Genomic DNA, 26,701 nt, shown 5'->3' with positions numbered 1-26,701 from the left:
AAGGGGTGTGCGTCACCGACGTGTTGAAGTGGTGAACGCAAGCTTCAATTTGTCAAAACAACTGGAACGCGCAAAATATGAGGAGGTGTGCGCATCACCGACGTGTCAGTGCTGGATGTGGAGCTCAAGCTTTTGCGTTACTAGGTAACTGGAACACAAAAAGAAAATGGGTGCCTATGAGTGAGGACGCATACGTCATTGACGTGCAAACGACGTAGGCACAAGAGTCATTCGTCAGAACGAAGAAAATGGAGAGGAGAACTCCGTCGTTCTTCGTATTCTACAGGTGAGTGGCCGTTACTTGTTAAAGAAAAACAAGTGTAGATTTAACTCCACAATCTTCTTTAAAGCCCACAATCTTCTACGTGTGTTGGTTTTATTTTTTTAAAAGTCAAAACACACGGCGTTAGCTGAGCTCCAATAAATATGAGAAACTAAGGGAATAATACGACCATCAAAAATACGTCCTACCAGTAAGCAGACTGTCTTCGAAAATCTTGAAGATAGACTCATCAAGGCATCCAAATCAAGGCAAGATGATAGTCGTAGTAATGAAAACACGATCTCTGTTGGTAGACGGAATCCAGGACGGTTTATTTACGGTTTCCCTCTAATTCTTCTTTAAATGCAGATGCACGCGTGGTTCGTCAGACGTGACCGTGTAACCTTTAAGCGTCGCCAAAATATTTGTAGTGAATTAGGCGTAGACAGCTTAGTTAGAATCAAACTGATTTATTGGTTACACGGTCGTGGAGCATGAATCAGGCTCCACCAGGCTCAGCAGTAGGCATTCAACTGACCAATAATGCTAACAGTATCTAAGCAACAGCTTGCATTCTGATCCCAGAATGCAAGCACAGAATATAACATACCTTTTTTCCTTCTTAAACAACAAAGTAAAACATAAAAATAAAGTAGACTAAAAATGAAATAAACACAAAATACAATAGTAAAACAAATAAAACACAATCTACCTGTAAAGAACAGGCAAACTACGTTTCCTAGAACTTTTCCTAACAAACTCTTCAACATGAGAATCTGGAGCAGAAATGAGTCTGTTCAAAACTCCAGAAGACGAACCTTTATCAACATCACGTATGACTTTGGAAACCTTTTTAAGATTCCACCAATGTCCACCTTCGATTTGAACAGCATTACCAAAGACTTTTAAAACACGTTTTGCTTCACTAAATTCATTCTCCCCTTTCTTGGTATATATAAAGGAGATTTGATCTCCACCATATCACCAACATTCAAGAACGACATCTTGCCACCCCCTTTGTATCAAACCAATTCTTCTGTTTAGCTTGTGAAACTTTCACATTTTCTTTGACCTTTACCATGAGGTCATCAATACTCTTAGCAGTCCCCAACAATTAGGACATCCAACCTGGCCTAAAAGATGTATTTGCGTTTCTTCCTCTCATAAGAACAAAAGGAAAAACATTGGTAACAGTATGTGGCGTTGTTCTGTAAAACCACATCATGTCATCAAGAGAACGCCTGACATCATGATGTCCGGCCTTTGCCCTCTTCACACAATCTCCAATCACGCGATTCATCCTCTCCAAAAGACCATTGGATTGGGGATTGTAAAGAGAGCTCTTGATGGGCTTGTTACAGCTAATGGAAAGAAAATTTTGAAATTCACTGCTCATAAACTGTTTGCCGTCATCTGAGACCAAAAACTCTGGATAACCCTCTGTCAAAAATACTTCATTAAGGAAATCAATGACAGATTTGGTACTAGCTTCCTTCACTAGTTTAAACTCAGGCCATTTGGACACATAATCAACCACTACCAGAATATACGTGTAAGGACCACATAATAAGTCATAGGGTCCCTGTATATCAACTCCAACTTTACTCCAAGGACTGTCAGGACATTCAACGGGATTCAATGGAGGAGTGAACACTTTGTACAGGAATTTGTACAGGAATTTATATAGCGCAAATCACCAAGCGGTTTCTAAGCGCTTGCGTAGGGAACCCGTCCTGGTATTCCCCTGTGAGATAACCCCCGGCAGGGTATCCGCAAGGTGAAAGCCAGGCATCCCGCCGCGAGGGGCCGTTGTGGAGATTAAGCAAGCTATTGCCCAGAGTCGCATAGTGTGAACCCGTGAATCGAGTAGGCACCGGAGCGAGAATTGTCGAGTCTAAGGACATTTTAGGACTCACGACCCCGCCAAGCCGGGAATTGAACCCTGGTCCCGGGCTGACCTCTGCTTCCAGGTCTACCTCCTCTAACCAGTGAGCCACACTTCTCCACTTTGATGGACTTGTCCGAAGAGTTGCAATACAGCACTCCTTGACCAGACTATCTACCTCAGCATCCATAGAAGGCCACCAAAAGGAATCACAAAGACGACGTTTAGTGAGTGTAACACCCAGATGTCCTTCATTCACAAGTTTCAAAATTCCAGACCTGAGAGACAAGGGAGGAATAAACTTCTCGCCCCTCAATAATAGACCATCCTCCAAAGACAATTCTTGACTCATTTTACAAAAAGGTTGGAGCAAAGGAGAAAGTACCTTCTCTCGAGGCCAACCCTTCGTAACTAAAGTCTTAACATCTTGAAGGATTCTATCAGAATTGAAAGCCAATCTCCACTCTTCTTCAGAACCCACCTTATGTTGTGAAATCTCCAAAGCAGCAACAAAACAATCTTCACAATCTTCGTTAATAAGATCACTAAATTTAATCTCATCCTGGGAATTCTCACAAATAGGAAATCTGGAAAGGTAATCCGCTCTCAAATTCTTTCCACCAGCGATGTGTTTTACCTCAAAGTGAAAATGTAACAACCTAGTCACCATGCTGAGTATCCTAGGAGTAGAACATTTACTCATACCATCACTTAAAATCTTTAGAGGTTTATGGTCAGTTAGTAAGGTGAAATGTTTTCCCAAACATAAGGAAGACATTTTTCAATTGCCCAGGAGCATGCCAATAGCTCTTTTTCTGTCACCGAATATTGATGTTCAGCTCCTCTAAGTACCCGAGAAGCAAAACAAATAGTGTTCTCACTGCCATTTATTACTTGTGTCAACATTCCGCCTAAGCCAACCTGACTTGCGTCCACTGTGATAAAGCATTCATGTGAAGGATCAAAAGGCTTAAGAGCTTTGCAAGTAATCAAGGAATTCTTCACACACTCCAAAGCACTAGAACACTCTTCATCCCATTTAAACACCACACCTTTCTTCAAGAGTTCACTAATGGGACAAATTATTGTGGCAAAATTTGGGACAAACTTCGAATAGTATTCACACAGACCCATAATGATTTAACCCCCAATTTGTCTGTGGGTTGAGGAGCGTTGGAAATTGCTTCTAACAGCCCCGGTTTTGGACTTACACCATCCTTTGACACTACATGACCAAGGTACTCAACTTTTTCACAGGAGAATTCACATTTTTCTGGCTTGAGAACGATTCCATGTTCCTTGAACAATGACAACACTTTATCCAAGGTAACATCATGTGATTCAGTATCTTTTCCAAAAAAAAGAACATCATCCTGAAAGACAAGTACTGAACCTACATCATGAAGAATGTTGTTCATTATACGTTGAAAGACTGAAGCCGCTGAGGCCAACCCAAAGGGCATCCTGCGATATTAGTAAGTCCCTATAGGAGAAACAAAAGCAGTAAGGTGTTTTGAATCGGGATGAAGTTCGACTTGGTGATATGCACTGGCCAGGTCTAGTTTGGAAAATAATTTGGCTCCCTTGGTGACTGCAAAAAGATCTGAAATCTTGGGTAAGGGGTATGAATCAACCCATATTTCCTTATTAAGGGACCTCAAATCCACACAGACCCTGAGCTGGCCATTTTATTTTCGCACAACCACCAAGGGAGAAAGCCACAATGATGACTCAGGAGGTTCGATGACCCCCTTGGAGCACAGATCTTTAAGTTCATGTTCCAAATCAGACCTAACGCTGTAAGGCACTCCCCTAAGTTTGTGCTTTACAGGCGAAGCACCTTCCTTAACAATGATCTTATGTTTAAAACCCTTAACTTTACCTAATCGGTCTCCAAAAACTGACTGAAATTTCTTTTCCCACTTACTCTTGAAGACATGTCTGCATTCTACTACTGATACTTGTTCTCGTGTACCAGGTTTTAACATCCTTCCGAACAAACCTTGGTGAAACCAACCAAGGATGTTCCATCCTTTAATAGCGATGTAAATGTTTCCTTTGATACATCTTCCTTTGAAACACATGACTTCTTCAAAGAAACCTAGCAAATCAATCTTACGTCCTTCATATGAAACTGGGGACCGATCTGGAGGGAGATGGGTCCACCCCAAATTTCATCAAACAAATCTTTAGTAATCATAGTGATTCTGGAACCTGAATCAACTAATAGCGGAAGAACTTTATCCCCAACTCCAATGTCAACGATAGGGTCACGCCACTTAGAAGGGTCACCCTCAATGGCTTCAATAGGAGATACAACATCCCTAAGCTCTTCACTTGCTTCCCTGATTACTGAAATGGTTTCAGACTCACTCTCGCTATCTGATTCAACAACACATGCTACAGCCTTCTTAGGGTTTTTTCTCTTCAAACATACATTAGCATAGTGCCCAATCCTCTTACAGTAGTTACAAGTGACATAAATAGCAGGACATTTGCTGTTTTTGTTGTGTGAAGGATTACCACATCTAATACAGACGTTGGAACTAGGCCTCTCATACTTGTTTGACTTGAATTGAGATTTGTTTAACATAGGTTTAGGTTTGGAAGTCATATATTTCCCAACTTGAATTGCTCTGAATCTATTGTTAATTTTGTCAACATCCTTATCTTCTAGTTCTTTTAGCGAACACAAAGAAACCTCAATGCTTTTGGCAATTCTCAATGTCTCGTCAAGTGATGGATCGGTCAGTGATAACAATTTTTGTCTGATGCTTTTCTCCTTACATTTACTGACAAATTGATTCCTAATAAGTTGGTCCGTGAAGTTCTCGAACTTGCACACAGAAGCCAAACGTCTTAAAGCAGAAACATAATTGTCAACATCTTCATCTTCACCCGGCTTCCTTTTGAAAAACTTGTGTCTAAGGACTATAATGCTAGGCTGCTTATGAAATCTCTTCTTCAATTTTAAAACAGCTTCTAGGTATTCATCAAGTCCATCATTCTCTTCAGGAGTTAAATCCGGTAAGTGTTTGAAGATTGACCTGCCTTCAAACCCTAAGGAATGTAACAACAAAAACCTCTTCCTTTCTCCGCAGTCCTTTGTAGCGCCAAGAGCTCCAAGATAGGTTTCAAATGCATCGAACCATTTCTCCCACAGAACAGGAGGTTCCCCAGGAGATTCTAAAAAGGAGTGAAGAGGGTTTACAGATTGCATTATGTGGTGAATACGACACCTCTAAGTATTGTATAGACAATATTAATTTTTAAAACCTATATTGAACACAGACTGGTGTATACAGTTTATAGAGAGATAAAACACAATGTATACATAAACAAATGTGGCACTTAAATTTTAGACAGGTAAAACGTACGCATCATTGTGTGACGCGCAGGTGAAAGGGGAAGCTAAAATGTGTACATTACTGTATGACTTGCTGCAATAGTACAAGCTTTATTGTTTTCAACAACAAATAACTTGTGCACATCACAGTATGATAAATCACAGAGGTAAATCCAACTGCAATTTAAAAAGAAGAGATGTGCGCATCATCGATGTGCAGTAGTATATGCAAGAACATTTCAAAAGGTGAAAAAAAAACAGATGTTGGAGGTGCGTGTATCACTGATACACACTGGTATTTTGAAAAAGAACATTGCGCATTTGGATAAATAGGTGGTGTGCGCATCACCGACGTGTTGCAGTGGTGGACGCAAGATTCTAACATTAACTGGAACGTAAAAAATATGAGGAGGTGTGTGCATCACCGATGTATCAATGCTGGATGTGGAGCACAAGAAAACTGCATATTAGTTCAATAAAAGGGGTGTGCGTCACCGACGTGTTGAAGTGGTGAACGCAAGCTTCAATTTGTCAAAACAACTGGAACGCGCAAAATATGAGGAGGTGTGCGCATCACCGACGTGTCAGTGCTGGATGTGGAGCTCAAGCTTTTGCGTTACTAGGTAACTGGAACACAAAAAGAAAATGGGTGCCTATGAGTGAGGACGCATACGTCATTGACGTGCAAACGACGTAGGCACAAGAGTCATTCGTCAGAACGAAGAAAATGGAGAGGAGAACTCCGTCGTTCTTCGTATTCTACAGGTGAGTGGCCGTTACTTGTTAAAGAAAAACAAGTGTAGATTTAACTCCACAATCTTCTTTAAAGCCCACAATCTTCTACGTGTGTTGGTTTTATTTTTTTAAAAGTCAAAACACACGGCGTTAGCTGAGCTCCAATAAATATGAGAAACTAAGGGAATAATATGACCATCAAAAACACGTCCTACCAGTAAGCAGACTGTCTTCGAAAATCTTGAAGATAGACTCATCAAGGCATCCAAATCAAGGCAAGATGATAGTCGTAGTAATGAAAACACGATCTCTGTTGGTAGACGGAATCCAGGACGGTTTATTTACGGTTTCCCTCTAATTCTTCTTTAAATGCAGATGCACGCGTGGTTCGTCAGACGTGACAGTGTAACCTTTAAGCGTCGCCAAAATATTTGTAGTGAATTAGGCGTAGACAGCTTAGTTAGAATCAAACTGATTTATTGGTTACACGGTCGTGGAGCATGAATCAGGCTCCACCAGGCTCAGCAGTAGGCATTCAACTGACCAATAATGCTAACAGTATCTAAGCAACAGCTTGCATTCTGATCCCAGAATGCAAGCACAGAATATAACACTGTGTTACTCCAAAATTGGTAACACCATGCTCTGCCATTTTTTAAATGCAGGGATGCGCCATATTTTGAAAAATAATGCGCACCTCTGCATTTCCCCTAGCGCTGGCACTAAAAAAGGTTCCTAGTGCCAGTGCAGCCACCCTTGTGCCATGTTGCATGGGTGCCTGCACTGCAGAGGCAATTGTTTATGTGCAGCAAGGAACACCTTCCTGCACAAAAGCAATCTTTAAAGGCAAATTACTGTTTCTATGTGTGCTGCATTCTTCAGCACACATAAAAAGAGCAAAATACAAGGAGAAACTAATAATATTTCCTGATATCGCCATCCAGAGACCAGGTTTTTTCTGGCCTTAGTTTTTGGTGCTGCCCCATCCTTGTAAATATGGGGCAGCATCAAAAAGCAATGGGTGTTGTGGAGGAACGTCCACTGCAACACCCATTACCCGCCCCTTTCACGCTTAGTGAAGGGTGATAAGGGTCCTTATTTACAAGGTGGCACCGCCTTGTAAATAAGGAGAAGGGGATGTCGCCAGCAGAACTTCACTAAAAGTGATGTTCTGGTGGTGATATCTCATTGCAAATATGCCCCATTGTGTCTTTCTCTTTCTTATGAGATAGATTGTAAGGTTGGAAAAAAATAGAATAATATTGGCATCTGTAGCGTAAAATTAGAAACATAAAAAAGCAGTACGTTTCCGAGATGGGTCTTGCGGCTCTTTGGTCAGTTGTCGCAACTCTGGTCACCTTGGACTGACTGAGCTGGGAGACGTGTGAAGTCGAGTTGGGCGTACTGATACCTAGTGACTGTTGGAAATATTGTTGTCGGAATTATAGGCACAACCTATTACCTTACAGATCTCTGCACCGGGCATACGTTACTCCAAGGAAGCAACATAGATTAGACCTGTCACACCCCCCCACCTGCTGGGGCTGTAGGTGTGATGATGCCAGATTTCATCATCTGCCCTGGGAGAGAACCCCCATTCAGCCCTTCTGTCGGGAGATCCTTATAGTGATAGCTGATACTACTCAGCATTCTCTGCACCCAGACTCACTTATCACTTTACTAAGTTATGTTAAAGATGTCCCGACCGGGATTCGTCATCTCACTGCCATATTGCGCTCCTACTGGCTAAGGGCCAGGTGGCGCTGAGCTGGTGGCGTTCCAAAGCTCCGACTGTCGCAGATTGGCTGTGTGACATGGTGATCTGTAATGACATCAATGCGATGTTGCAACCAATTACATCCCAGCCACAGGACACCTGGGGTTCATACTGAGCCTATCTCCTCAAAACTTCTTCTGATGACTCTCCGGATCCAATCACTGTGGGGCTTGGGTGACCCACCATCTCTACGTCACGCTTTACTGTCCCCCTGGGCAGGGACACCTATGTTTTGATGTCCCTCATCTGCCAGGTTCCCTACCACTGAGGTGGATGTAGCCTCCCGTGGGATGGTTTCACAATCCACATCCATTCTTAGGTTTGTTTAGATGTTTATAACCTAATGGGCTGTAACTATAAGAATATATTGTGACAGTGAGGGGATTTACCTTCTTGCATGATCATGTGTATGGTTTTGTGTGTTATAACTGTGCAAATGCCAATAAAAAGAATATTAAAAAACATATTTGAATCCGCTTAATGTAATCAGATTAAAAAAGGCTGTAGCTCAGAATGTGTAGAAACATGTAGAGAGGTTCTGTCTGTCATGCTAAGACAAAATGTGTCACAAAAATATAAACACGTTGCCATAAATATCTCCTTTCTGCTAATCACTGTTCATTTTAGAAATACAAATCAGAAGAAAGAAAAGCCAGTGCTCATATTTCCATTCTTTAAAAATAGAGCTGTAAAGATGCTCCGTGACTTGCCTTTCACTTTAGCTGCTGACACTAGTAAGAGGTATTACCGCATCACAATTCAACTGTAACAGATTGTAATGCATGCCCCAGGTGCCCCTGTGGTGCAGGGGGAAACACCACCCCTCAAAGGGTCCCTAACCCTTCAGGGGCCCAACCCAAGGTCAATGAATATCTGAGAGATACGTGAGGCTCAGGATCCCGTTATCACACTCTGCAGGGAGCACATCATTTGGTGTGTACTACTGAACTGTAAAACACTTATTACAGTTGAGCAGCTACTACGTTCTGTTCTTACAGGTGGCTAGAGCCTCAAATACAATTAAAAATTAAGGAGGGGATTTTATACATGGATTGCAAGCACCCATATGTTATAATTATGTGTGTCAATTGCATATGAAAAGGGCTTTGGAAAACCGCCATTAAAGTTGTGTCTTTATATCACTATTAATATTGTTATGGCTTCTTTTTTATATCAGGTTCAAAGTAATGAAACAACTGCTTGCTGTTCTTTGGGTCATCAATTCTGCGACTTCTTTAAACCAACCTTGGGAGGACCAGAGACGTGTGCGGTGCTTCGTCTTCATAACAGAGGTATCATCTCTCACCTTACTGCAAAGAAAGCACTTCTTTGGTAGCGGAAATTACCAAGTGCTCCCACCTCACCTCTCAAATGAGCCCCGTCCGGAAGCTCTGAGACTGGAAGGGGCAAATCATGCTTCGGGGACATTAAACAAACTCGCTCATGCTAACCTGATTCTTCATTTGGAGAGAGGTGTGGCACAGTGGCCAGACCGGCTGGCTCCAGATTTGGGGGGGGGGGGGGGGGGGGGGAGGACTCACAGTCCAGCGCTGGCTGGCGGAAGCTCAGCTCAGCATCATGTGACTCTGGGCAATAGTTCACCTAATCTCCCCGACGGCCCTCAGCAAACCCTTAAGGGTGATATGTTCGCGCTTTACAGATATGAATTATTTATTATTATTAATTTAGATGAAAATATAGCTACAGTTCACGGTCCGGGGCTGGCAGAAGCTCAGCCGCACGTGACTCTGGGCAACAGTTCACTTAATCTCCCCGACGCCCCTCAGCAAACCCTTAAGGGTGATGTGTTCGCGCTTTACAAATATGAATTATTTATTATTATTAATTTAGATAAAAATGATGCCAAATCACACACAAAATTCCCACACACAAAAACATGCAGCACTTTCATTGCTTTTCCATGTTTGGAATCCCAAAACATTTTGATATTGTTAGATGGCTGCACAGCAGCACTGTTCGTCAACTCAAAGGACGAATGCTGCCCTTCTTCACATATTTCTTTCACTGCGCACAGCGGTGGTTGACTTTAATTCACATGCTGAGCTTTTCGCAGGTGATCGAACTTTGAGTAAGAGCCGTGTTTCATTCCAAGGCATAAACATGACCTGGGACATGCTACCAGGGGCATTGGCAAGGACAAACATCAACATGGGCCGGTCAGATCTTAACAGGACCCCAATAGCCATGGACAGGTGACAATTCATTCACAACACTCACCACGGCGGTATACATCTTATAGGCATTAGCTGCTGAGAAACCAAGAGCAAAAAAATCGGAATTTGCTTTAGTCACTTAAATTAAAAAATATCTTAACTGGAATTTGGTTTGTAAAACACAAAAAATACAGCCAAAATACAATGCCAAGAATTATGAATTAAAACAAAGAAACAGACCATGTAAGGGGTCACTCAGACCTGTGTGGTATTGATATTTGCGCTGGTAGTCTAGAAGGGCCTTGCATCTAATGAAGCCAGTGGGCACCTCGTGCACCAATTCACAGGAGCAGCTACAACTTGGCAGTACCTGGTGATCAGTGACCAGACCTGTCACTGACAGATAAAAACTTCACCAAATCACCCTGTTACTCTGCGGCCTGCATTTGCTACCAGCGAGAGAGAATCCATTTCAAATTATGCTGGTGCATTTTCAAAGCCATGGTAACAGAAATAGGACTATTGCATGGCAAAGGAAATCTGGGTATCCGAGACATTATCCACAAGTGGCAGTTTGCCAGTTTAACTGTCATACTTTGGTTACTTTTTAGCAATCACAGAACTTGTTTTGGAATTTCTTGATGTCTGCATTTACAATTAGCATATGTTTTCAAAAGACTAGTATTTTTACAGATGGTGACATGGTTGGGTGTATACATGAAACAGGAACAGATTGTTACTAAGGTCCAGATTTCTCATTCCGTTGATAATGATGTTTCAGTCCTTGTGTGGAAAAAATCTATAGGCCTCCTACACGACCAAGAGGTGTAGTAGTATGGTAGGTAAACAGTGGGTAGATAAGAAAAAATGTGTTAGACAAATGAACGACAAAAACAAAATTCTTTACAGTTATGAGATAAACACTTTAAAATGCCCAAACCTAATTGGCCGAAAACAAAAAACAGTTTTGGCCTAGAGTTATGTTTCGGCCATCAAGCTGGTGGAGCTCAATTCGTCTGCCACCCTGATGGAAAACGGTTTGGCAAATCTAGAGATCCCCACATTGTTCCGCACACATACAAAGTGGGAAACGCCTTAAAGCAACGTTTATATTCCAAAAGGAACTGCTTCCAGCGCAAAGCCTGTGCTTCCTACAACGCAGACACTCCTTCACTATGGCACATGAGAATCAACATATCTGCTCACCAGACTTAAAACTGTGGCTTCTTCTTAGGTTTTCAGACTTTATCTCTTTATTTTCCCTAAAATTTTAAATGTGTTGAGTCAAGTAGTTTGTGGACTCAAAGTCATGTATATTATCACGCGTGGTGTATCCGATATCATATGCATTCAGACTTCTTGGATAGTTAAATGCTGTGATATTTAAATAATTATATATAAAACATTCATTCACCAAGGGAAAAATGTCAGTCCCTGGTAAGCTATTGCTTTAACTGTTTAGAAAAATGTATAAGATGAAAAAGCAAAGGTCCCCGAATGCAAATTCTACAAACATTTTTGATCATTTTATATTTCATCTTACCTTTCTGGCGAGAGTGATGCTATGCCCCTGTCCAAATCTTTCCTTAAGGTAGCGTGGTGAGCCGCAACACCTTAACTGGCCATGCTGCAAGATGGCAATCCGATCGCTGAGCACTTCTGCCTCGTCCAGATGATGGGTAGTGAAGATTATAGTGCGTCCTAAAGTAAGAAAAAAATTACCTTTGAATCTGTAACTGTAGTAGTTCCTGAAAATGTAAGCACAATCCTTTTGAAGTCTTGAAAACAATAGCAGCATATCAGGCAATGATTTATCCAGCTAATCAAGAGGACCATTAGGCACCTTTACAAATAGCAACAAACTCACACTGGCCCCTCTTACATTATAGAGACAAAATCACTGCTATGAAACTGTCAACATTAATTCATTCTTTATATTTTCAGAATACAATTTAGCAATGCATAAACGCTATCTTTTAGAGCATAGGAAAAAGAGTTGAGTTAATAGCTTTTATTCACATACCAAGGCAATCACTTATTTCCCCTCAAAAGTCACCCACACTCTTTAGTAATGTCATTTGGTTTTCACACTCATCGTTCATATGGAAACACCTACCATTATTGCAGTCTTGCTGAATTGGTGTAAAAGTATGCTGCTGCCTGACACTGAGGGAAGAGAATGATTTCATATATATGTACCAAGCAGAACCACCTAACAGGCCCTAATCCATACTTTCACGGTATCTGCTGGCTGGTGTGTGTTGTCATAAGGAATCAGGTGGGATCTGGCATTCCCCTTGGGTTTTACCTTTTTTACTGTTCGAACGGACCTCTCTTCTGAAGATGGGGCTTGCTGTAGACTGGGCAGGCGCTCATAGGAATAAAAGGAGCTGAGTGATGTCACCCAGGGCGTCAACCCACCTGTGATATAACACACAATATGGAGTTGGAGTCAATAGGTCCATCAAGGCAGTGGGATTCTGATATTAATATTGTGGAGCGGCTGAATTCAGTCTAGACCTCATACCTCAACTACAGAATGAGTAGATTTGGAAGAGCTCTCCTGTATATTTTGCATGGTTGTGCCTCCTGGGAGACTATATTTGGTACCATTTGATGGCCAACAGTAATATGTCCCAACTATAAGGCCACTGGCCCTAATTCAACTCCAGAGTTGGTGATAATCACTCAGGCTAGTAGCCCTTTGGGGTAATGCTATCATCCTGCAACACCTGGGTGTTGGACAAGAGTCCGCAAAAGCAATAGTGCCTAATGGTTTGAATATGGTTCGAGCATGATTATTCCTTTCAAGGTATTGACTGTCTCCATATGGGATTTAGAATATCATTGTGCTGGTAAATTCTAGGCGGTATCCAAGTCTAGGCCAACATCAATCTTATGCCAGCTTAATATGTCAAGAGTAGGAGAAACCAGCAGAGTTCACTTGTCCTCATGACAGGAACTCACCAGTCAAGGAGATACAAAAAATTCACTCAAAGAATAACAGCAAAGAGGAGAAAAGAAAGAGGGAGAACAGGAGAGGAAACAGCAGAAGAGAAGATTGAAGCCTCAATATCAGAATGTATCAGCAGAAAAATGTGTTGCCAAAATATCCAGGTCATGCAAGGGAAAAATGGTCGCAGGCTTTCCTACCGACATTATAGGCCTAAAGTCCGACCTCTGTATTATGATGATTGCAGTCAGAGTTTAAACTGGCTGGGGAATTTGGCGCGGTTCCGACGGACTCAAGGAGCCTGTGGGCCAGTTGGAAAGCTCTCATAACCCCTTAAGGACAGCGTTTCCACCATCAGGATTATGATGCCGGTTTCTGACAGCCAATCCATGTCAGCCTTTACTACATGAATTAGCTGTCGGAAACTGACTTAGGGGGCCCCATAGCAGGGCCCACCTAGCCTTCCGCATTTGGCCCTGGGGAGCACCTCTGGTGCCCCCCTAAACATCCCTGCACTGTGAGGTGCCTGCCACATGGTGCAGGGATGTTTAAAAACGTACATTTTTCAATGGGAGCTTGTGCTGCTGGCGGTTTCAGCCCAACGCACACACTTCCATTGAAAAATTGATGTTTCCGACCACACCATGAGGTCAGTCAGTTCCCAATCCACAAAGATGTCAGTCAGAGGCAACTCCGACCAGGGCCGGACTGGCTACCGGGCAGTTTGGAATGCTGCTGAGCTGGGGGCTGATTTAATTGCAGTTGGGGCTGATTTTGTTCATGGAGACCTGTGTGTGCTTCAAAATAATGAAAGCAAAACGAATTTCGTTTAGTACACGCAGGCCCCCATCAACGAAATAAGCCCCCGGCTCAGCAGTTCCAAACTGCCCGGTAGCCAGTCCGGCCCTGACACCGACCAACGTCATAATAAGGGCTGTAATGTTAGGGCTGGTGTTCAATATAACATCTCTTATTTGTCCTTTAGGGTAATGTCCTAGGAGTGTTAACAAAACAAGTAGCCATCTTTGTACAATCCCTAGTCTGGATTATTTAATGTTTTCTCAGTATAGAAGGAATGTTAGTAAGAAAGTGGTTGCTAATCAATAAGCATGCCTGGACCTGGTACATGAATATAATAAGAAGGATCTATAAAAGTGAACTTTAATTTACAGTTGCTCAATAAGGTGCAAGATCGGGATAGACCATTACACTATATAACCACAAAAGTGTTTTGGTTATGAGGCAACCAGTTTGTGAAAGTGAACAGAAAGCCACCTTCAGTAAGTCCCATATAATTGAACTGTTTATTACCATTTCACACCAAAGGTGATATTTTCAGTTTGGCTTATCCAGGGTAATTCAAGAGAAAGAACCAATCTACAGTAAACTTTGTAAGCATATTTAAAGTAAAAATATGCCTAGATTGAAGAGTTTTAGTGAAGGTGAGAGCAGAGGCCCTAGACATAGCTGTAAGAAGAAATTGATGCCAGGAAAATCCATAGATCCTGATGCTGCAAGTAATGATTGTGATCGCATATTTAAACTTTTGACAATCTAAGTGATGCTAATCTGCTCAAGGGATTTGTCCCCTTTCTAGTTTCCATGCCCTGCTCAACATCAGGGAGTCTCTATGGCTGCTTGGCCCTAATCCCATTAATTGTGTACTTCAAAGCCTTGTGTCAGTCAAATTATCCCTTCCAATTAGCCAAATGACTCAAAGTGATGCCCTCCTTTTTTCCTACACACCCCCTATCAAGGGGTCCGTCCCTCTTCTCACCCATAGTGTGGCATCTAGTTATGCATGGTCGAATTTGCACCCTCTGTACTGAAATTACTGCATTCTTATATTGCCACAGTTATAACGCACATTGTTTACATGTAGGAAATATATATGTATGTGTGCGTCATTTGTGTGCTTTGTGCACGCATAGGTGTGTTTGTCTGCATGCTTCCATGTTTTTTGTGGTTCTTTTGGTTGTTGTGGTTAAGACTGATACCAGAGTGGTGTGACACATTTCTTATGTAATTGCATCTCATCCAAAGGTTGCGTACCGATCATACAAGTTACAGCTATCTAGTTTACTTTTTTATATAAACTCAACAAACTAATCATTTTCTCCTTGATTCCCTAGTTCTGTTGATGAGGCAGTTGTGTTCTCGAGCCTCCTAGCTTCAAAATTTTCTCGATGAGACTTCACAAAACCTAGTCTTCAAATTTGACTCTTGTGCTGCCACCAGCAATTAATGCAAAGAGAAGAAACGATGGACAGAATGCTGAACAAATCAAACATTCACCCACAGTCACAGATCTGAGTTAAATCCATTTGTTTTTTGCTTGCCATGCCATTCTAGTTTGGACCAAGCCATATGCAAATCAGTTATTTTGGATTTTGACTCCTCAAGTAGGAAGTGTATTCCCAGATGTGGGATTTGTTTTTTGCTTGCCATGCCATTCTAGTTTGGACCAAGCCATATGCAAATCAGTTATTTTGCGGGAGGCCCGCGGTCCCTGCAGGGGACCCCATAGGAGGGCAAACCCCGTAGTATTGCGCAGGAAACCGCAGGCCCGCCAGGGGGAGGGAGGGGGGGCGGGGTCGGACATGGGTAGGCCACCCCCCTTTTCTCTTGGACTGATATGGGGTGCACTTCCTCCCTGGCGCCCTCTTTGCTGCTGCCCCCTTCCACTGTCGGTCGCTCCAGGCTGTCCTCGCCAGCCTCAGACATAGGCCCCGAGCCCCCTCCTTCCCCCTCACTTCCCCCCACGACGCCGGACGCGAGGCCCGCAATTTCACTCCAAGTGGAGGTAAGGGATCATTTAAGCCTCCCCCCGAGTCCAGTCCTCGGAAGTATCCGAGTCGACAGGGCTCCGTGGTTTTACCACGGCGGAGTCCTATGATCCGAGTTTGTTGTGTGGGGTCGCGCAGGCGTTTTTCCGGCGGGGGGGAAAGGCGGCGATGAATGGCGCCTTTGGGAGGGGAGGTGTTGTTTTTTCCGGCGTGAGGCAATAGAGACGAGGTGCAGTGGCGGGGATCGTCGTGTGGGTCCGCCGCCACTGGCTACGGGGTAAAATGAATTTAACTGAGCATGTTGTTGTGTTTTCCGGCGCGATGCAGCCGGAAGACGGGTTGCAGTGGCGGGGATCGTCTTGTGGGTCCGCCGCCACTGGCTACAGGGTAAAAGATATTTAAATGAATCGACGCCCCCTTACCGAACATCGCGTGGGCGCTTAAAAAATAAAATGATGCTTGATGCGAACGAGGCTCCAGCGGCCGGGCTGGTAGAATGTAGAATAGTGGGCGCAAAGTATATATTTAAATATTCTCGCAGGGCAGCAGCATCAATAGCGTGCTTGACCGGACAACAATGGAATGTCCCAAGCACCTCGGAGACACATTAGCGGGAAGGGGTGTTTCCATCAGGCAGTCACGGGCGGCAAGCCCCCACCCCCGTGTACGTGTACGAGTGCCGCTTTTAGGCGCCATCGCCCCCCGTTTGTAGGCGCTCAAGGGGAGGGGCATGGTAAAGGGTGGCGAAGGGCCGGTTTGGCCTGAGGAGAGTCCATCAATCAGGCAGTCACGGGCGGCAAGCGCCCCCCGCCCCCGTCCGGAGAGTCCATCAATCAGGCAGTCACGGGCGGCAAGCGCCCCCGCCCCCGTCCGTGTAAGTGCGCCGCTTTTAGGCGCGATCGCCCCCGTTTGTAGGCGCTCAAGGGGAGGGGCATGGTAAAGGGCGGCGAAGGGCCGGTTGGCCTGAGGAAAGTCGCGTGTCGGGCACAGAGTAACGCTACGATGAGTTTGCACTAGCAGTAGGGCCCCCCCCCTCCCAAGAGCGTCAAGTGGCAGCCATGTCAGGAAGCATCATCGGGCCTGCTCGCACGACAATTGGTAGAGTAAACAAGCTTATACCGGGTAGCGGTATACATACACACCCCCCAGTAGGAGCAACACCGGGCGAGTAGGGAGTTCAATTGTGCACGGCCAATCAATTTATTTGTGTTTTAAGTGCTGCTTCACTGTTAACGGGATGTAGGGCGGGGGTGTGTGCTATCTTGTATGGCAGTGCCCCTTGTTGAACTCACGAGGGTCACTGCTCCTGCACGTGCACTAGCAATTGACACAGTGCACGGTAGATAATAGGTTGGATGAGTTAGTGGAAGGCGCACTTCAAAGTCAAGCCAATTACATCCAATATGTGTGCTTAAGGGGAAGGAATGTAATGACTTAAAAAATTGTATATTCCTGCTGCATGTCATAACTGCGTGTTCCCCCAATTCCAGGCAACTAAATATTGCGACATACCGCGACGGGAGTACAGTGCACCCCCCCCCCCTCAAGCGGAAGGTAAGAGCCACAAGGGGGGTTGGCCATTTAAGGGGTAGGGATATGCATCCAAGGGGGCCGGTGTTCATGGTCCGGTCCTCCTGGTTTTGTGTGACGGTGGTCGCGGCCGGGACCGGTGCTTTAGGCCTGGTCCCATAGGCCCCCAGCTACCAAACAATGGGTTAGGGCTAATGAGAATGGTGTTTATATCAATATTTACAGGGCCGTGACACCCTACAGGCATCGCATCGCTGCGTCGTAGTCGAGGAACAGCGTGGCCCCCCTCTCTGTTTTAACAGTTCAAACTCAAGTAAGTATTGGAAAGATGATGAGAATGCAAATTTCGAGGAAGGTCGAGGATACATATTTAGGATAGGTCCGGTAGTCACGACGTTTTTCTTTGCAGGAAGCGGCACGGACGATGTCAGAAATAAGATCAGCTGTTGCAGGAGCAGGGACGGCCGTTACAGAAGCGCAAGCGGCACACGCGGCGATCTTCCTGCAGTTAGTCGAGACGAACGGTGTGGCGTGGGCCACCAATTTACTGAAGGGCAGCACGGCGAATTCATGTGTGAACAATGACATTATTGCAGTCGAGGACGAGGATACTAGTAGTACAGGACACGTTAGAGCGTCCAAAAGAGCTAAGGTGCCCACGAATAAAGACTTCCCGCCACCTCCTAAAAAGAAGGGCACTGTTAACACCGCAGTCGCTGTAGTGCATGACGTACCGGGCACTTCGGACTTGTCGACTAGGGCCCAGGAGTTCCCTGGCCCATCAAGCATGCCGGCTAACAGTCCCCCGGCAGTGGAATATGCTACCAGAAGCGATCTGGGTAAGATGATGTCCACACTGGAAATATTCATGAAAGAGATGAGGGAAAGTGTGATGCCTGGGCCCAGCGGGGGGGGGGGGTCGACCATCCAATGTGTGGGGAGCCGGTGCCGTTGACCATGATACATCGGGAGATACTGGGAGAGGGCAGGAGGGCACCGGCATATCCAGCATTTCACCCGCACCCCCGGGGACCGGGCCGGCATCACCTGTTGACCCCCCGGGACCGCACATTACGCCAGCGACCCCGGCAGTGCCCGCGCCCCCGGCACCGCAGCCACCAAACTCGATAGCTCCGCCCCCAGCTGCGCCAGCGCCCCCTTCCAACACAGCGACACCTGCTTCTACGCTACCACCTGCTTCCCCAGCGTTGCCAGGCGAGGATGATGTGCAATTCGACGCCCCCTTACTATCAGGTCGCTCTTGCTTATCTTGGGAAGTCCCGCAGGCAGCAAAGGAATTAATATGGAGGCGAGAATTTTTAGATATCTTCTCTTTACTGATGCTGGGTCAGCAAGGGGCAGATGCACGCAAGGCAGGTGTGAAAGAAGACAAAAAGAAAGTGAGATTCCAGCCTTGGCCAGAAAAGAGTATTGATAACTGGTTGGAGGCCTTTGCTATACTGTCCTCGGTCATTATGGAGAAGTTTAGCGACCAAGGACCAGCGTTGGTACAGTATGGGAGGCTCATCCATAACGAAGTAAAAAAGTGGGGAGGTGTAGGCTGGTTAGAATATGATAGGGAGTTCAGAAAAAAGATGTCTAGATCTCCTAACATGCGTTGGGATCATAAAGAGGTGCAGCTGTGGATGGACCATATGGGGTCCAGGGCGCTCCAAGGGGTGACTACAAACAGTAAGGTACAGGAAAGCCAAGCGTTGCCTATTGACAAAAACAGCTCTACAGCACAGCAGGAACAAAAGATGCCACCCTTTCGAGGGGGCCACAGGGGGAGAGGTCAAAAGAGGGGAAGCGGGAAGCCTTCACCAGGGTCATCTCCAGGGTCATGTAGATTATTCAACGGTGGACATTGCCATTGGGGGAGTTCCTGCAGATTCACGCATATGTGTAGCAATTGCGGAGGGCAGCACCAGGTGGGAGCATGTAGGTCTAACAAAGGACAAAGACAAGGTAGCTATCACGGAGGTAGGGGTGGGCAACACAAGTAACTCACCCGCATCCCTAGCGCGCCCAAGCACCCCTCCCTGCCCATGCCCCCCCCCGGCATTCTGCGGCTTAACAAAACACCCACTGTCTGCGCTTCCCTAGAATTGCTGCCAGATTCGCCAGAGTTAGGCGCTGCGAAAGGGCCCTCACCGATTAAACTGGAGCGAATGGTGCCATTGCTGAACAAATATCCTAACAAAATTGATGGGAGATTGCTCCTGGGGGGTTTTGCTGAGGGTTTCATTATTCCATACATAGGAGCCCCTGCCGCCAGAGATGCAGACAATTTGAAGTCGGCTAGGGACAACCCTGAGGTAGTAAGAGCCAAAGTTAGCAAGGAACTCGAGCTGGGGAGGGTTGCTGGCCCTTTCCCGCTACCTCCACTAGACAACTTCGTGGTATCCCCGCTGGGGATAGTACCGAAGAAAGAGCCTGGATCATTCAGGCTGATCCACCACCTGTCATTCCGCGGAGGGAGAGTCAATTAATCACAACCTAGAAGAAGGGGTATGCTCTGTCTCATATTGTTCATTCGATGTGGCCATGGACCTCGTGCGTAGAGCCGGAAAAGGGGCCTGGTTAGCAAAAGCGGATATTGAGTCTGCTTTTCGGCTCCTGCCAGTGCACCCCAGCAGCCAGAACTTACTGGGCTTTAGGTTGGGCAATGAGTACTATTACGACAGATGTATGCCCATGGGTTGCTCCATTTCCTGCGCTTTCTTTGAAGCCTTCAGCACATTCTTACAATGGGTACTGCAAGGCGTGGAAGGTGTGCGAGGCGTCACCCATTACCTGGATGACTTCCTGTTTGTAGGCAAAGCAGAGTCAGAGGAGTGTGCAGAGGCATTGGCGAAATTTCAAAGAATGACTAAGTATCTTGGAGTGCCACTGGCTCCTGGGAAGACCGTGGGTCCAGCGCAGGCTTTAGTTTTCTTAGGGATAGAAATTGACACGTTAACAGGTGAGGCCAGGCTCCCAGCAGATAAGGTCACAGAGCTAGCGGCTCAAATTAAACAGGTGCTAGGGCAGGACAAGGTATCATTAGACGACATCCAAAGCCTGCATGGGAGATTAAGCTTCGCTACAAAAGTGATACCAGCGGGCAGGGCTTTCGCGCGCAGGTTGGCCAGAACAGCAGCGAAGATCAGGCGCAGGCACCACCAAGTGAGGTTGAGTTTTGGGGTCAAAGAAGACCTTAAGGTGTGGGGGGACTTCCTCGAACATTTCAATGGATCAGTGATATGGAGGGAACCCTGGACCAGCAGCCAGGAACTGACGTTGTTTACTGACGCGTCAGGAAGGGATGGCTTTGGGGCAATTCTGGACAAAGATTGGTGCGCGGCGGGGTGGCCCAATGCTTGGAGGAAGAAAAAGATTACCTCCAACATAACAGTTTTAGAACTATTCCCGATTGTGGTGGCTTTCCACCTCTGGCCGACCTTACTGTCTGCGAAAAGAGTGGTTTTATGGTCAGATAATATGGCGGTAGTCCAAGCCATCAATACCCAGTCGGCGTCTTGTGCACTTGTGTTATGTTTGTTAAGGGAACTGGTCAAAGTGTGTTTATACAACAATGTGGAATGCAAAGCTAAGCACATCCCGGGAGCCTTAAACACGGCTGCTGACGCACTTTCACGTTTCCATTGGCAGCGGTTTCGAGAGGCGTGGCCCAGGGCGAGGGAAGAGATGACGCCTTTCCCGGCTCGGCTATGGCACCTGCTGCGGTGGCGCAGCGCATCAGAGAACTAGGCGAGATGTCAGTGGCACCTAGAACGATGAGGAGATACCAAACTTGTGTGAGGACATTCTGCGAGGTCATGGGCCCTTGGGAGCGGGAGGACTCGAGGCAGGTTGAAAAAGTGCAGGCATTCATGGTCTGGGCGAGGGATGAAGGGAAGAGCCACTCTTGGATGGCGGGGCATTTGTCCGCCATTGGGCACCATGCTCGATTGTCAGGTCAGAAGGACCCCACGACAGCGTTCACAACAAGGGCGGCACTCAAAGGTTGGGCGAGAGTGATGCCCAGATTGGCAGATCAGAGGGCCCCCATTGATTATGACACCCTGAAGAGCATGATAGACGCTTTGCCGACAGTTACACACTCCGCTTATGAGGCAGCCCTCTTTGCAGTAACGTTTAGCTTAGCATTCTTCGGAGCCTTTAGGATTAGTGAACTAGTGGCACAGTCCAAAAAAGAGTCCAACACCAGGGCCATCTCGTTCAGGGACATCCGCACAATGGCGGAGTCAGTTGAGATCTTCCTACACTCCTCCAAGACAGACCAGTCAGGCAAGGGTAGGAACATCACATTACAGCGCTTGGGGAATGACAGTTACTGCCCGGTGGCTCTGCTGGCCACTTTCCTGCCTCGCCGCCCCCAGTCAGACGGCCTGCTACTTATCCACTCTGATTGTTCCCCGGTCACTAAGTATCAGGTGGACCATGTGATGCAGGGGTGCTTATTCCTGGCGGGATACAAAATAGAAGGGGCCAAGTTTAGCACGCATTCCTTTAGGATAGGCGCAGCCACCACGGCTTTCAGGGCAGGCCTCCCTGACGAAACAATTAAAAAAGTGGGTCGTTGGGAATCCAACTGCTATAGGAGGTACGTCAGACCTCTGAGCGTGATACTCCCGGTGAGCAGACAGGTGGTCAATGATGTGTAAATAATGTATATAACCAATAGTCATGACATAAGTAAACATGGTGGTTCACATTTCAGTAGCCACGTGGTGTGTGTTTGTCATTGCAGTGCCTTTTAAGTGTGTCAATAAAATACATTTTACAACATACTGTGTTTTATTGCAGGGACAGAGGTATGGGTGATAGGGCACTCCTATGTCGCGAGACTGGCGAGATGGGTGAATGCCAACACATGGAAGCACAGGTTTAACAACACCAAGATATCATGGTTCGGCTTCCCGGGGATGCACTGGGCTGCACTGTTAGGGACGCTGCGTAGATTACTGAGGGAACACAAGCAGAAGCCAAGCATACTGGTGGTGCACCTGGGGGGGAACAACCTGGTGGCATTAGGCAAAAGGCGTTTGTTAGATACAATGAGGAAAGACTTGAGCATCCTGAGCGGCGAGTTAGGACAGTGCAACATATACTGGTCAGAAATTTCCCCCAGACCAATTTGGCATGGTGCAATATCACGGGAAGCATTAGAAGTCGCCCGCAGGCGCGTCAACGCGGCAATGCGCAAATTCAGCGAACAGAGAGGCATAGGTTTTATCAGGCATGGCTTGCTGCATGCCAAATCTATTGGTTGCTGGGAATCCGACGGGGTGCATTTGTCCAAAGTTGGGATGGCGATTTTCCTATTAGACTTGGGGGAAGCGCTAGAAAGAGCCGGATGTAGATAAAGAAGAGAGCTAAAGGCAAGGTAGTGGGGGCTCTGGGTGCAGCGGGTGCCACGCCCAGGGCTGTGGAAAAGTACAAGGCGACCCCCATGCAGGACAGGCGCAGGAACAGGACCTGAAGCCACAGTGCGAGAGGCACAATACTGAGTCATACATAAGCCGAGGGGCCCTTCTTGGGGACTTGGTTCAACGGCACCCCGTTAGTCCTTAGGGCGGTTGTAAGCCTGAGCAACCGGGGGTTTGCTAATAACGCCCCTCCTGGCTGGGCAAGGTGTGAGTTGACTCTCCCTGGTTCAGAGGTGGGGGGGGCAGGTGGACGATAGGTCCATCGGTGGGAGGCTTGCCTCCCAGGTTAGACACGTGGCCAGGGCCACTAGTGTCTGCTTCATTGGCTCTACTTCAGGCGCCCTGCAACAAGGGGTTGCGGGGTGGAGGGGTCGCCTGTCAGTTAACCCGCTCTGTTATTTGTATCACAAATAAACCTGCAACTTTTTATTCCCAACACACTTGTCTGTGTATCATTTGGGTGGTGAGGGTTGTGGGACAAGGGTACCGATGCAACTACTATGCGGGAGGCCCGCGGTCCCTGCAGGGGACCCCATAGGAGGGCAAACCCCGTAGTATTGCGCAGGAAACCGCAGGCCCACCAGGGGGAGGGAGGGGGGGCGGGGTCGGACATGGGTAGGCCACCCCCCTTTTCTCTTGGACTGATATGGGGTGCACTTCCTCCCTGGCGCCCTCTTTGCTGCTGCCCCCTTCCACTGTCGGTCGCTCCAGGCTGTCCTCGCCAGCCTCAGACATAGGCCCCGAGCCCCCTCCTTCCCCCTCACTTCCCCCCACGACGCCGGACGCGAGGCCCGCAATTTCACTCCCCTCCCTACCGCTCACCCGCTGAAAGGGGGGAAGTGGGGAGGAGGGAATATTAATGTTGTTTTTGTTTTCCAGGTTGCAGGAGGAGTTACAAGGCGACCCCCATGCAGGACAGGCGCAGGAACAGGACCTGAAGCCACAGTGCGAGAGGCACAATACTGAGTCATACATAAGCCGAGGGGCCGTTCTTGGGGACTTGGTTCAAGGGCACCCCGTTAGTCCTTAGGGCGGTTGTAAGCCTGAGCAACCGGGGGTTTGCTAATAACGCCCCTCCTGGCTGGGCAAGGTGTGAGTTGACTCTCCCTGGTTCAGAGGTGGGGGGGGCAGGTGGACGATAGGTCCATCGGTGGGAGGCTTGCCTCCCAGGTTAGACACGTGGCCAGGGCCACTAGTGTCTGCTTCATTGGCTCTACTTCAGGCGCCCTGCAACAAGGGGTTGCGGGGTGGAGGGGTCGCCTGTCAGTTAACCCGCTCTGTTATTTGTATCACAAATAAACCTGCAACTTTTTATTCCCAACACACTTGTCTGTGTATCATTTGGGTGGTGAGGGTTGTGGGACAAGGGTACCGATGCAACTACTATGGATTTTGACTCCTCAAGTGGGAAGTGTATTCCCAGATGTGGGTACCATGCTCACTGTATCACTGGATTCAAGCTAGCCTGGCGATGAGGGGAGATACCCTGAAACCAGGTCCTTGGAGGACCTTTGCTTGGCAGTTTGTGCTGGACTGTCCCCATGAGAGGCAGGATCAAGACTGACTTGCATATGGCTGGGTCCAATGTGGGGTGGAGTGGGGTGCAAAAAAAAAGATGGAATATATCCAGATCTGTGACTGGGGGTGAATATTTGCAATGTTCAGCATACCATCCATAATCTGTTCTTTTTGCTTTAGTCGCCTTAAGTGGGAAGGTTATGCCCAGACGTGAATACTGTTCTCACTGTGTTATTGGATTCAAGCGAGCCTGGCTGATGAGGGGTGATACCCTGAAAGCGGTCTGAGGATGCTTGTTTTCAGTCTAGGGAGGACCTGGCTTGGCAGCTAGGGCAGGACTGTTTCCATGAAGAGCAGGGTCAAGACTGATTTGCATATGGCTGGGTCCAAACTGGGGTGGTGTGGTGAACAAAAAAACGATAGATTAAACCCAGATCTGTGATGACTGGGGATGAGTGTTTGGATGTTACAGCATTTCATCCATCATCTGTTCTTTTTTCTTTTTTCTTTTTTCTATCATCAATTAATACAGTACACGTTTTCAGCAGTGCTGTGGACATTGATGGAGTTGTAGCACAGTGTGTACATGTTTGCACTCCTCTACCTAGACAGCAAACAATATGAGGGTACAGGATGGTTGTGTTTACTCCATCAACACAAACCAAGGAGGAATTTTGCACATGAGAACGCGTCTTGATATTATGCACGATTCCACTTCTTCACCTAAAAGGCTCCATCAAGAGAACATACACTTCTGGAGACTACAGCTCTAAAACAGGTTAAGAACAGAGATGTGTGTCCAATGACTTTGCAGAGACATTTATTCACTGCCCTGTCAGAGATGCACTCTAACTGACAGAGACATTTTTGGCTTTAATCGGCACAAAACTCTTATTGGCATATGTGCACACTTACACATAACACCATGAGAGTGCCCGTAGAGCTTTAGCGTGATCCCTTTTCCCTTTGTATATCTGCACACAGTTGAAGGAGAGAGCGTGCTCTGTCAACAGCACCTTCAGTCAATCGATCACTGCAGACAACACACCTCGAAAATACCAAACAGTAGTTGCAGCTCTGTGTTTTGGAACCATGATGTATGGAGCTCATGCGCCAACTGGTGGACGGACTGAGTTAGTGCATGCGCTGCAGGCAGAATAATTTCTTCAAAAACTAGAGTAGGTGAAAAAGAGAATCATGATATGGCCCCAGAAGCTCTAGTCTTGGCATAATTTGGGCTCCAGAGACACAAGTTCTAGACCCGAACTAAGAGTTTCAGTAAGTTGCCATTACAATTCTGCTTGCACAGTTGCAAATTGAGTTAGCACTCATCTGCTTCAAACTCTCTATTTGACAATATTTGCACTTGTGCCACACAGCCAACAAAGCTTTCCACAATCTTTATAACACCTTTTGCTTCTTCTTGAATGGCACTTCATCAAAGTCACTTATCAAAGTAAATCATAGAATATACATTCTGACAAACCATTTCCGATATTGCTTCATCGGAAATTATCAAAATGAATGTCGGTATCATTACATGTAAGTCTATTCTTTTTTTAGATATTGCCTTTTAGATGTTTTATTACTCAAAAGGGGACCCCTACTTGTTTTTCTACAATGATTGCATAGATCCTTTCTCCTTTCAGCCGATACTTTCCCCACATCCTGTCACTGGGTGATAGTTTAAATGTTATTTATTGCTCTAGGTGCTAGCCTCAATCATTCCCTTTCCATTTCTTTTTTACTTCCCAGGTTCTTGCTCCAGCTCCTTCTTCTCTTCCCTTGTTTAAGAAAAATAAATACATTTGGAGGGCATTCTCCAACCCACCACCTTCACCCATTTTGTAAATATGTTCCCTACCCTATCTAGTATGAGTTTATGGGCGGCTTTTGTACCATCATTCCTTAACCTAATCTTTTCCCTACCCTGTATCACTTCAAAATGAAATATTATAATGATATCCCCTAAATGGGCTTTCCCATGATGTGAAACTGTTGTTCTTTTATAAATAATTGATTTGTATTTTGTGTCTATTCTTGCTTTTTCTATTTTCTACCAAACTGCATTTGCAATAATTATTTTCCCACTTAATATTGCATTAATTATGAGGTTTTAATTGTATTATGCATTTACACACTACAATTATTTTCACCTCGCACAATCTGCCTTTCAGCCTTACAAGGTTCTTTTTGTGACCTTCACAGAACACTGTGTTTATTATGAACTGTTTTCTCTCTGTTCTTATTCCAATCTTTGGTTACTATTCATCTTCTCATCCTAACTATAAGACTGCAAC

General features: G+C 46.0%; 1 protein-coding gene across 1 annotated transcript in view; it reads right to left on the bottom strand.

Annotated features, from left to right (window-relative positions):
* Positions 1-26,701, bottom strand: part of ABCA13 (ATP binding cassette subfamily A member 13) — a 2,470,580-nt gene that overhangs the window by 1,361,810 nt on the left and 1,082,069 nt on the right. The window contains exon 32 of the mRNA XM_078686273.1: positions 11,723-11,880. Coding sequence (XP_078542399.1) covers positions 11,723-11,880 — 158 coding nt within the window. The remainder of the gene's footprint in view (positions 1-11,722; positions 11,881-26,701) is intronic.

The sequence above is a fragment of the Lissotriton helveticus genome, chromosome 4_1 (genome assembly GCF_964261635.1).
Source record: "Lissotriton helveticus chromosome 4_1, aLisHel1.1, whole genome shotgun sequence".
In the NCBI taxonomy this organism is placed as follows: Eukaryota; Metazoa; Chordata; class Amphibia; order Caudata; family Salamandridae; genus Lissotriton; species Lissotriton helveticus.
Note: the sequence above shows the minus strand (reverse complement) of the source record. Positions and strands in the feature narration are given on the sequence as shown.